The 12,674-nt window shown below is 37.0% G+C and overlaps 1 protein-coding gene across 1 annotated transcript; it reads right to left on the bottom strand.

Annotated features, from left to right (window-relative positions):
* Nucleotides 1-3,789: 3,789 nt before the first annotated feature.
* On the bottom strand, nt 3,790-7,821 carry LOC113287619 (proton pump-interactor 1-like). Its single transcript, XM_026536406.1, has 8 exons — nt 7,599-7,821; nt 6,768-7,187; nt 6,348-6,530; nt 6,061-6,240; nt 5,780-5,974; nt 5,064-5,162; nt 4,477-4,983; nt 3,790-4,380 (listed from the first exon to the last, which is right to left on the bottom strand). Exons 2-8 carry the CDS (start codon nt 7,143-7,145, stop codon nt 4,072-4,074), a joined length of 1,851 nt encoding a protein of 616 aa, XP_026392191.1. The 5' UTR covers nt 7,146-7,187; nt 7,599-7,821; the 3' UTR covers nt 3,790-4,071.
* Between the last annotated feature and the right edge of the window lie 4,853 nt (nt 7,822-12,674).

Consider the following 12,674-nt stretch of genomic DNA (forward strand, 5'->3'; position numbering starts at 1 on the left):
CCCAACCATGAGCCCAAGGCCGATGATCTCAAGGGGAGTAGCATGCCACTCATAGTCATGGTCACGTTTGAGTCGCTCACTCTTCGGAAAAGGCTTCGGATTTACAGTTTTCTCAGTACCAGGGATATATCGAAGCTTTGAGTCGCTCACTTCAGTCAAAAGACGGACCTCACCTTGGGAGGCTGCCATCGTCCGAAGATCGACGCTCCATGGCTTCCGATTCCTACCATTGACGTAATCTCCAAAAGAAGCATTAAAGTTCTCAAAGGTATACCAATCCTTCTCCGCAGGATTAGGAGTGTAACAGGTCATCATCGTCTCTCCATGGCTCCAAAGATAGCACTCTTTAAGCGTCCGAAGATAATTCCCACTCAACTGGACTATTGAACGGCAGTGGGTATGAGAAGTAGAACCCTCTTGGTTGTCCAAGGCATCTTAGTAGAAAGATTCGCCTCATTTTTACAAGGGTAACATAAGACCTTCCTCGAAGGCCCCCACGATCGTTAGCAGGTGGAAAGCGTCGTACTTGTAGTTCACGATCATGTCATAAGTAAGATCGTCCCCTTGATTGTAGAATTTAACATCAAAGGCTTCAAGACCATGTTTTTCCTTGAAAACTTCGAGATCAACGTGACTATAAGTAACCTTCTTCTTCTTCTTCGAAACTAGAATACTTCGGATAACTGGGGCAGCGTCAGAAGATGGGACCTTTCCCGACGACGGCTTCTTCGGAGGACTCATATCCGAAGCTTTCCTCTTGGTTGAGACGTTCCTAGTCAAATCCACTTTCGGTGCAACCCCTCTTAAAGAAGGATCCTTCACCAACACGGTGGTTTGTGAAGCCTTGGGTTTCTGAGAAAGCGTCGCAGTAGGAGCAATAGAACGAAGAGGCTGAACATTTATCGGTTCTGAACACTGGGGAGATGGATTAGGCAAGAGACGATTAACCGCATACTGGGAACCTCTAGGCGGATCTCCTCTCTTCTGAGAAGGAACCCTAGGAACCGACGAGGATGAAGTCTTGAGGGTACGAGGATCGGGCTGGAAAGATCGTGACAGACCACCCCTCGATGGAGATTTATCAGCACTTTTAGACGGAGTGTGTCTATAAGGGGTCGATGGGGGAGTATTATAAGGAACACGAGGACGATCTGTCATACCTGCAAGGGGCAGGGAGATAAAACGAAGGTCAGATTAGGAGTTCAATAGAGATCAAACAAAACTTTGATCATTGTGACAAGAACACCTCCATATCAAGTGCTTCATCATATCGAAAGAACTAGCAACCCTAGACTTTGCGATAAAACAGGGGCAAGTATATATACTATCGTGTGAATTGTATTTTATCACAAACCCTAGGATCATGACATAAGAGGGAACAGAAAGAAAAAATTACAGATACAAGAGAATAACTTACTGGGAATCGATGGCAGAGAAATCAATAAATAACCGCACGAGAAGGTACCACAGAAGATTCAATCTGAATTCACAACCAAGGATGAATAACAACAGCAGAAAAGAAAGATTTAATCGAAGAAATATTTAATCGAAGAAATTCACTAATAAAGACACCAAACCTGAACCAGAGGCGCTACAAATAAGCGAAGATGATCTATCAGAATCTGATGAACAACGACAGCAACAGAAGGAAGTGAAAAGTCATGTCAGACTCAACTTGAAGCAATATCAGCTGGAATTAAGAGCAAAACAACAAAAAAGAAGAATGAAGAGGTTCAGAGAAGAGAATGAAGAGTTTTAGACTGACAAGAGTGAATGAGAAAATAAAATTTATTTCACTTGCAACTTCTCCCATATTTATAACACAAACATAAAACCGTCACATGGTTCAAGGAGAAGTTATTGCTAGTAATGGGAAACGTGCCCTAAGAATAAGAAGGAGTTAATGAGAGGAGTGGGAAGACTGTGAAGACAGTTTTCACCAACTTTGACCAATTTCAAACTTGGAGAAAATGGGCAAATTGTATACACATAAGTTACCATCCTCCACGTGTCAAGAAGATTATACGTGGAAGGAAGACAACTCTTGAGCATCGAGATAGGATGCCATGTTCTAACACCCAAAGGGCATCCATCATCTACAACTATTCATCATCAGACCCATCCAACGACAGAGGATCGAGGAGCACCAGGAGAATGAGCCACCACGAAGTACGATAGAAGGCTGAGAGATTTACTTTACTTCATCCCGAGGAAGATCCAAGATCAAGGGTAGGGATGATTTTTGCAGACAGATGTGACAGGGGTACCAAACAGCCGCCTGACGCGTGCAGGCAACCCCAACTACCCGCATTAAATGATTCAAGTGTGGGATACGTGTCAAACATCCTATGGAGGAGTAGGAGGTTTTCCTTCGTTTATGCATAATGCCGTTGGGAGACGATGGACTGAGACGAAGGTAGCATCGGGATGGCACATTAACCTAGACGATAAGGACTGTTGTACTCCAAGGACGGGACCCACAGAAGAAGCTTATATATATCCTTGTCCACTAAGAGAGAAGGGGGCTTTAATGTTGAACCATGTAAATCATTGTCTCATTTACTTTCTGCACTTTACTCTTCATACTTAACTGTCATTTGTGCCTATCATAATCTCCATTATGATGAAAGGCCAGGACGGGCCCAAAAGCTCTGAGTCTTCCTATCAGAAGTTTTATTTACAGTCTACCCTTTATTAAGTTTTGGTTATATTGCGAACATTACTTGTGTAAACGAAGATACCATATTTATTTTCGTGTTCACACCGTTCTTTCTTTTTTTTCTTTTTATCAGAGCAGATCCGTTCTTACGTGCCACTCAAATTAAGACTACGTTAACCTCAGTACGCAACGCACATACTTCAGTAAGAGCATCATACTTGTCAGACCATGTCTTCCTGTTTTTCATGAGTGAACTTTACTGTGGGAGTAGTAGTTTTTTTTCGGATGCATCCGTTCCTAAAAGCATCCATAGTTGAAGCTAGTGTATCAGTCCTGTATGACAGCCAAAGAAACTACTGTGGTGAACGATGCTAGAGTCATCCTAGCAGAAGCAATGGTGTTTTCACCTAAATTTGGCAGGTTCTTTCTTGTCAGATAACCTTGATGCTTCAAATGGTTAATGTTGTTTGATGGGATGAGCACAATCTAGTTCAAGACTTATCTTGTTACTTTCTAAGTTCTGCAAATCAGATTGTATGTAAAGGAATGTAAATATAGCTGTGCACTGTAGCTAGATGCTCCCCGTCCCTAATCTCCTCAATGATCTCCCACAAGGGGCACTGTTTGAATCAAGAGCAACAGAAAGTACAGAAAGTTCTATAGTTCTGACCTTCCCACCCGTACTAGAATATGGCTGTACCATTGCTCGGTCAGACAAGATTTCGATTTCTTAGACGCCTATGATTTCTGACTGGAAAAATTGGGAATGGTGCAAAATGGTGAACGCAGCACCAAAGTGCAATTACAAATATATATATATATATATATATATATATATATATATATATATATATATATATATATATATATATATATATTGCTTCTTTTAATCCCAATCACCCATTTGAACTCATATACGTACTAAACAACTTCAGCAAATAGATCAATTCATAAAAGAAATACAAGCCATTGCTTGTATATAGTAACCAAGTAAAATTTTTACTTCCACAAAAAGTATATCCACTTTAGTCTATTGTAAACATTATATTTTCAAATCATAAGCAAGTCTCAATTAACTTCACAAATTATAAGAGAAAAAATGTCACTATTCACTTAAACACACCTCTACCTAATCAGGAAATAACATGCTTTAATGTATCTTCTTTGTCTTAAAAACGAATTAAAACATAATCTCAGCAACTGTTATGGGCTACCAAGAAACATTATGAGTTTATTCGAGTTCATAAACAACCCGGGATGTAAAAGAACAAAATATTAGTCTTCACTGTTCTAAAACTTGAAAAAAGTAGAACATGACATAAGCTCGTTAACCGAAAATTAGACCCTCTCCCATTTCTATAAATCTCACTCTAATTGTCTTTTGTTTTTTTTTTGGCTGGAAGTGTTTGTTTTCAAAGAAGATAGTAATACCCAAGCACCAAAAGGATAAGAATTACCAAAGCAGCAGGAGCAGCCCATGTCCAGTATGGCGTTGCCTTCTTACGCTTTAGGATAACCTTAGGGAGTGAATCCTGACCACCTCTGGCCCGGATTCTAGGCCTCACTGTGTTTTCCTTTTGTTCTTTGGTCTTTGTTTGGATTGGAGCTTCAACACTGACATTTGCATTTTCAGGTTCAACACTTCCCAAGTTTTCTGCTTCTGACTGCTCTTCAGAATCTGGAGTAACTCCTATCTTCTTCTTCGACTTCTTCTCGCGATCCTACAAATAAAAAAAATAAAAAGACGATCCATAAATCTGAGATTGGAGAAGTACTTCGACTATTAGTAATGAGATAATGGACTAAAATGTTCATACCTTGAGTTTCTTTTCAGCTTCTTTTTGAGCCCGAATAGCTGCTTTAGCTGCTGCTTTCTCTGCCAACTTCTTCTTCCTCTCTAAAGCTGACTTAGCTTTGGCAATCTCCTCTTCCCTTTTAATCTCCTTCAATTTTGCTTGATCAATTGCCTTCACAGGCTCCTTTTGTGGTTTTCCAATTGAGAAAATCTCCTCTTCTACGTCTTCAATCTTTGTACTGATGACTGGTGCGGTTGATTTTTTCAGTTCTTCCTTTTGGACCTTGGTAACATGAGTTTTATCTTGCTGTGGGTGGGTCTTAGTTTCTTCCTTTGGCCGTTTTACTACAGGCTTCAATACCTCGCGTTCAACGGCTGCCGGTGGTTCTGAAACCAAAGGTTTTTCATCTGGATTTCTGATTCTTCCATCCTTGCTCAATTGTCGAGAATCAAGTGAAGACAGGATTCTTTTCTCGTAATCATCCCTAAAAGCCTTGCTACTACTCCACAGGGACATGAATTTCTCAACCTAAAAGAACAGCGAAAGTAAAATGTGGATACATATAAGAACTGGATAGAGTTTGCAAGGGAAAAGTCTGACCAACAAACCTCGGTATTACATAAATCTTCAAGGGCTGTTATATCCTTGTTTGCAGCAAATCCTCGAGCGTTGTTCAGGAGTGATCGGTTTTGGTAAAAGGCTGAATTCTGATTTGACAAAAAACACCGTAAACAACGACAAACTTCAAAAATGAAAAAAAGATCAAAAATATTGAAATGACAAAACATAATTATATTATATTGGAGAAATACAATCCTATCACCCTCTACAAAAATTGAATATAACACTTCAAGCACAAGCTGTTTCAAAGTTTGACTCGGGATATTTAGGATGTGAGTGCTATTTTATTTCAGGAGCCTCATGCTGGAAAAACTTCAACACTAATACCACAGACTATCTTAAACAACTAGTTAATTTAACAATAAAAAATAAAAAGCAACAGATATCAGCGTACGAATTCTTTAAGCACCCAATTAGGATCACAAGGACTTACAAGTACAGATTTCTCAAACAGTGTAAAGGCTAGAAACAATGTATTCATATATCAAACTATGAGCACAGAAACAATGCCTATGAATCACTTAATGCCACCACATAAAAGAGAACAGAACGGACTAAATGAAGTGAGATGCAAAATTCTATCTTAATAAAGTGTTCGAGATCTCTGAATCGAATGTAGAAATGCTATCATAAAGTAAAATTGGAATCAAATTTTTGCCAAAGAACATGTCACAGATTATAATCAAATTGGGAAGGAGCATACCCCTCCTTCACGCTGATTTCTCAGTTCACGAATATGTTCAAACTGCTTATCCCTTGACTGGCTGAGAGCATCCAATTCCTCTTGTAATTTCTTAATATCTTGATCTATGGCCTTGATCTCACCATCCAATATCTTAATCTTTGCTGTAACGGCTTGTCTCTCTTTTTTTATTCCGTCCAAGTCACCACCAATAAGCTATAGTGGAAATTACATGCACTAATTAACATCCAACATCGGAAAGTCAGAAAAATAAAGTCCAGAAAAATAAATCACTGACTTACTTTGACTTGGTCCTGAATAGCATCCTTCTGACCTAACGAATCCTGAATCTTGGCTGTCATAACAGAATTAGCAATAACCTTGTCCCTTGACCCTTCAAGTACTCTAATTTCCTTTAGTATTTTTTTCTCCTCGGCCAATGTGTTGCTCTCATGTTGGATCTGATAATTCAAGTTGCGAATCTGTATTCAGAGGTAATTGTCAATGAACAAGCGAGAAATACTAAAGAAGTGAAGTCGGTAAAACAAAATGCAGTCATCCTAACACAACTCAGTTGCATGAAGCTTACAGCATCATTAAGCTCTTGTTCTGACGAGCATAAACCAGTACCCCTTTCGCGGTTTGTGCGAAACTGTCCCAGAGCCTCATGTAAAGGTTTCATTTCACTCCTCTTCTGATCAACAATTTCCCTATACTTTTGGTTCTCACCGATTAAAGGCTTCAATTGCGAAAACACATCCCCACGTTCGGTCTGCAACAAGAAACATAATGAGATTGAAATCTGTAAGTTTTAGTATGCCTAATCTACCCCTGGTCATATTGAAAACTCAAGCAAAGTTAATTCAATATCATTAAATTTTATAATTTTATATCAAAGTTAATTTTATATCAAAGTTAATTTTATATCAAAGTTAATTCAATATCGTTAAATTTTATAATTTTAACGATAAATGAAATATCAGAATCAGTATATGCATTTAAAACATACTCTTTTCGCCTTAATCGCTTCCAATATCTGAAAACGTGCATCATTCTTCCTACGTAGCTCTTTTTCAGCTTGATCAATTTTCACTTTCAGTTTTGGGTCATCCAAAGGCCGAACTCTTGGGAAATAGAAATAATGAATTTGCTTATTTTCAGGCCATTCATCAACAACATCCTTTGGCAAGTTGGTATCTTTAACCGGTGCTTCTTCTTTCACAGGTACATCATTTCCTTGAGAACCAAATTTAACCGGCTCATCAAGTACTGGTCCCTGTTTCAGCTTTCCATTTTGTTTCTCATGCACAAGAGTTTTCTTTTCTCCTTCAGTTACTTCCTTCGCATGAACATGAGCTACATCTCCCCCCATGATTTCAACACCCATAAAAACTTAGATTTCAGAAATAGACTACTGCAATCTCCGATCCTGATTCATAACACCGAGTATAACAAGATTAGTTCTTCCCTAACAACCTTTTTTTTAATTAGATTGGCTGATGAAAAGAAAAACCTTCACCTATCAAGGACAATAAAATAACCTTACAAGATAAAACCATTCTAACTAGAATTTATCTAAGCACTATAAAACCTAACATGCAAGGAGCGGAATCAAAACTTTCAGAGAATTCTCATAGAATAATCAAAAAACTTACATAAAGCATATGGGATTCTTATCAATTATAATTATCAATCTTTAACTCAACAACATCCAATCTTTAAAATAACTAGGATGAAAAACCTATCAAAAAATATCCACGTACAGATCCAAAAATGATATGCTTGTAAAAAATCACAGCAAATGAAAATAAAGGTTTTCAAGATCTCTATAATCCCTTACCTTGAAATCGAAGACCCAAGCAGTCAATCTTTGGAGAAGAAGGAAAAATAGATCAGATCGACAGAAAAGAAAAAGATACAAAAATAACAAGAGAGAGAATAAGAGTTTATAACAGGACCTTGAGGGGTAAAGTAAAAATGGAACAAATAGATATTTTTTGCAAGAAGTAGAAACGAGAAACGGGTATTTGACCAATTGAATCTACATTACAGGCCCCCTTATTAAAGAAAGAGAGAGGAAAATATTACCAATTTAGGAAGAGGATAAATTATGTGGGACCCAGTTAAATGGCTGACAAAATTTTAGGTAAAAACTCAAAAGAAAACGTGTACATTGAAGAGGGTTTATGTATAGTTTCCTTTTTACAGAACTGTCAATTTTGGCACATTAGTTCGATAATAACGAGGGGATTTTTTCGTATTCTTATTATGCAATGAGACACATGTAGTTATCGGATCCCAGATTTGGATAAATGAAATAGTTTTTCATGTATAGCTTTAGTTGATGTTTTCTGTTGAGGATCTAACAAGTATAGCATTATTAGCGCATTTTCAAATGAAAACTTGGTCTCTGCTAGGGATCTCATCTTCCAAACCGGATTCTCTAAAGACATATTCATAGGTTGAGGTACAATTTCACTTGGACAATTGTGGGGTAATTAACAAGTCATGCAAAGATTCCTTTTGGAATGAGAACATACCATACAATAAGCACTCTCAATTCTGAAAAAATTGTTGCAGGCTCAGGTGCCGTATATAAACAGAAAATATAATTCTACAGCGAACTACATTGCAAAAGAAGCTCGTCTAAAACATTTTCGGCACATGTCATCCCAACTTCAGGTAAGAATTTTAAAATCTAGTGTTATTTCCAATGTGTTTGATAAAAATGAGCTTATAAATCTTTTGTACTATATTATTTGATTAATATAAGTTAACCTTTCCATAAATAAATAAAAAATTGTTGGGGTAATTCATATGTTACTTAGAAGGATCCCAAGTCCTCATATCAAGAATGGAGATTTGGCTTGATGCCAACGGAATTATCTTCTCATGAGCAAATAAGTTCTGATTTAACTAGATCCCAGGCTCGAGTATTTGGGTCAGTTAAGTTAGCAACTTAAAGGATAAGGTTGTTAGGATATTTTCATAATGTTTGCTGCTATGAACGGGGGATCCGGGGTGGCGGCAGCCTCAATGGCTATGTTTGATAACCTAATTTTTTCTGGTTTTGAATTTGAAAACTTAATTCGGTTTTCCATATTGTTCTACAAACGCCTCTTCCCATAAGGCGTCTCTTCATGAAACACCATTAATTGATGTCTCTTGAAGGCGTTTGTTGGAGATGAAGAGATATCTCCAATAGACATGAAACCCTCTAAATTTAGAAGGCTTTCTCCCACTTCGACACATCATAAATCTTTGATTTCTTTTTTCTCTGAGCATCATCAGAATCTAATTATTGTGTGTTCTTGGTTGGGTCAAGGGAGTACAACCCTTAAATCCAATAACGTTGTTAGGGTTTCATTACGCCGAAAAGTATTATTTCGTTGACCGGTTGTACTCCCAAATTATTTGGTAAGGGTCAAAATATTTGCTGAATAGAATTGCAAGACCTTGAAGTCGGTGTTACAACATTCTTTCTTTTTCTGATTTTTCATCCTCTGGTACCCACTTTCCAACAAAGAATTGAAGTAGAGTTGAGATTAAAATAGTTCTTCTTAACTCTAGAGCCCATTTAGCACAACAGATATGAAAAAACAATCTCTTGTAATCCAAGAGGTGAAAGGTTTAATTATTATTATTTTCCCTTAATAGCATTTTGAAGATATTTAGTATTTAAGAATCACGGTTAGGAAAAAATTGGCTTTAAGAACCTAAGCGGTTAAATAATCCAGGTGTTTAGGCAAGTCTCCAAGCATTCTTAGCTAACGTAACAAGATTATTAATCATCTTTCCCAAATTTCATACCACATTTAGCTTTAGGTTTGCATATGTTATCTCAGACCAAGGTTTTAATTTGTTTATCCTTAGGATATAAAGATTTACCTATTAAAACTTGTTAAGGAGAGTATCCACTTTGCGACATGAGCCTTTAAGGATAAAGAAAGTATAGAATTGGTAAAGGGGTATAGCTTATTGACCAATGCTCTTGACGGAAATGCTTTTACCAACTCGCGATAGGAATGAGTGGACCAGTTTTAAATTGTGGTATCAAGAACCTCCGCAATACTCAAATAAGCTTTCATCCTACTTCGGAAAATAGTGGAATTAACAAGTAGTTCTCTCCTAAATTTTGTTTCTTTATACCAATAATATATCACAATTTAGTTCAGTCACTATTAATTGGTAACATGGGCACTAAAAAGGATTCCATACTTTTTAAAGTAGCAAAAGAAAATATTTAGGTCAAATAAACTTAAGGCGTAGCAAAACTATATCATAATCATGAAACAAAATTAGTAGAAAAGAGATGGCAAACAGTAGGAGCATACCTTGAAGCTTTAATCTTGTATAACATTCTTATTTTTCTATTAAGTCATCAACTAGAAAGAGCCTTGGTACAAAGGATATATAGATAAAGAGAGTCGGGATTTTTTTTCTGAGACCTCTTTCACGTTTGAATTTCCCTCGGGGCAACCATTTGTAAGGATAAAAAAGAACGATAATGGATAAATGGTTAAAGATTAAGTTACACCATATCATTAAATTCAAGATTTTTCATTGCCTGTGATGAAAGTCCATTATAATTTATCATATGCTCTTTCCTGGGATCTTCATCAAAAGAATATTTTTGGTTTAACCCTCTTGATGAAACTGAATATATACTAGATCATTGTTAATTAATTACCTTCATTTGAGTCGTATAATGATCTTGTAATCCCATGATAGTCCTCATTTGTTCATTAACATAATAATGATGATTAACTAACTCAACAACTGCTTCAACTGAAAATATCATCGATTCATCATCATTATTGTTCTTGATGTCAATTTTTTTTTCTTTCTTGAAGTACTAATACCATCACAAGATGAAACTTCATATGGAGTAATAATATCTTCAAAACAAATGAAGGAGTTAACGAGAAAATCACGGTGAGATCAAAATGGAATGTAAATGAATAATGAATTAAAATTCGCATGCTTCATTTTTGTTTGCACTATTTATTTTCTTATTGAATCAGCCTTTTGCATTATGTTAAACTAATAGTACTGTCATAAAGTGTCCCTCTCTTAAATGATCAAATTACAAGTATGTCATCTTTTGAACAAAATCATTATTAATTATGTCCTTCGTAACGGGTTTTCAATCCAAATAGGTTAACTAGTTGTTAACTCATCCTAGGCCCACCGTTAATGATTAAATATTCATTATATATTGCTAATTTATCCCTTAAAAGTGAAATAATACTTATGTCCCCGAGTTAAAATAAAATCTTGAGGCCATCACATCTCGAGAACGACATGACGAGTAAAAATGAAATCTTAAAAACACGGCATATCGAGAATAATATGACGATTAGATCTGATCACACATGTAATCGTACGATATTTAGAGGTGATATAAAAAGAAAAAGTAAACCTTATAAATCATTAGTTTCTTCTCGAGGTTTTTCTCTGGATGTTATTCTCCTCCTCCGTTTGTTCTTCTACCGAAACTTGCTTGGATGATAAAATGATTTTGGTTGGATCAGTTGAACTAATATTGAAGATATGAAAGTCATACGCACAATGGAAGGTAAGATTCTATTATGTGGAATTATGGTCATTGTTTTATTGATTTTCAAATGCATAAATGATATGTTTTAATGGTATTTTAGTTTTGATGTGAAATTAGTATGATGAAATGATGTACTTCTTCTTGATTTTGAATTTGAATCTCGAAACCCTAATTTTTTTCAAATTTGGGGACTGTAGAAACCCTAATTTTAAGAATTGGGGATTTTTTAGTTCAATAATATTATGGTTGTAATTAATAAATTTCACATGTGTTAATGGTGGTTTTTAGCTTACGATTAAAATTGTAAAACCTTGCATCTGATGTGACGTCACTCTGTAAGGAAACGGACCATGAGTGTCAACCTCTCCACTGACACATTTATCGAGCAACTCAATATTTTCATATGAAATTTACCCAAAATGGTGCATGTAGCAAAAATCCTAGGCATTCTGTAAATTTTGGCACCTTGCCTACATTCAATTAATATAAGTTTCTTTGAATGCTTCATGTGCTATGTTCCCCGGCTGAACCCTTAATGTTGATATGGCATGACAATTTGTGTTCACTCGCAGCAGAGTAGCACGATTTTCCAAATATCAAGGATAACGTCATTGCATAAGGTATTCAATCGGAAAGTATGCTGCTCTCCGGCAATGAACTTAAAAGAACTTTGTGTCAACATATAGAATTCAATCAATTATCCTGACTAATTTGCAAAAGTTAGGGTTTTGCACCTTGCGCGGTATATCAGACCTTGCTTATCGAAATTAAGCCTATGAAAACTAGATAATTAATCCGCCATGGATTAGCAGATGCAAAATCCTTCCTAGAGTCAGAAAAAAAGGAGCCGCAGGATAGGAGCAGCAACAAAGAGAGGCGTGGCCATACCGTAGGCCAACCGGCGCCATTTCTCATTGGCCACTCCCCATCCTAAATTGGCCCCATTTCCCTCGACCAATCAGGTCGCCCTAAACTCGCCACATGCACATAAGTTGTGGCTGGGCCTATACTTGTCGGATTTATTTCCCATCGACCAATCAGGTCGCACTGAACCTGCCACGCGTACCAAAAAGGTGGCCATGCCCATGCTTGGCTGGCTCCCTGCTTTCGTTGACCAATCAGGTTGCTCTAAACCTGCCACAGCTTTAAAAAGGGTGGAAATTGTGTCAAAAAGTTACCCTACCAAGTTGGATTCCCAAAACCATGCCAAAAACAAACATGTCAGGCGCACATTCCAAACATGCCAAACGCGCATGTCAGGCGCACATGCCAAAAGCATGCCAACCGCACACGCCAAAAGGCATGCCAAGTGCACATGCCAAACGTGCCTCCTACTGCATACTACATGCCATATAC

Source organism: Papaver somniferum, chromosome 6 (genome assembly GCF_003573695.1).
Source record: "Papaver somniferum cultivar HN1 chromosome 6, ASM357369v1, whole genome shotgun sequence".
Taxonomy (NCBI): Eukaryota; Viridiplantae; Streptophyta; class Magnoliopsida; order Ranunculales; family Papaveraceae; genus Papaver; species Papaver somniferum.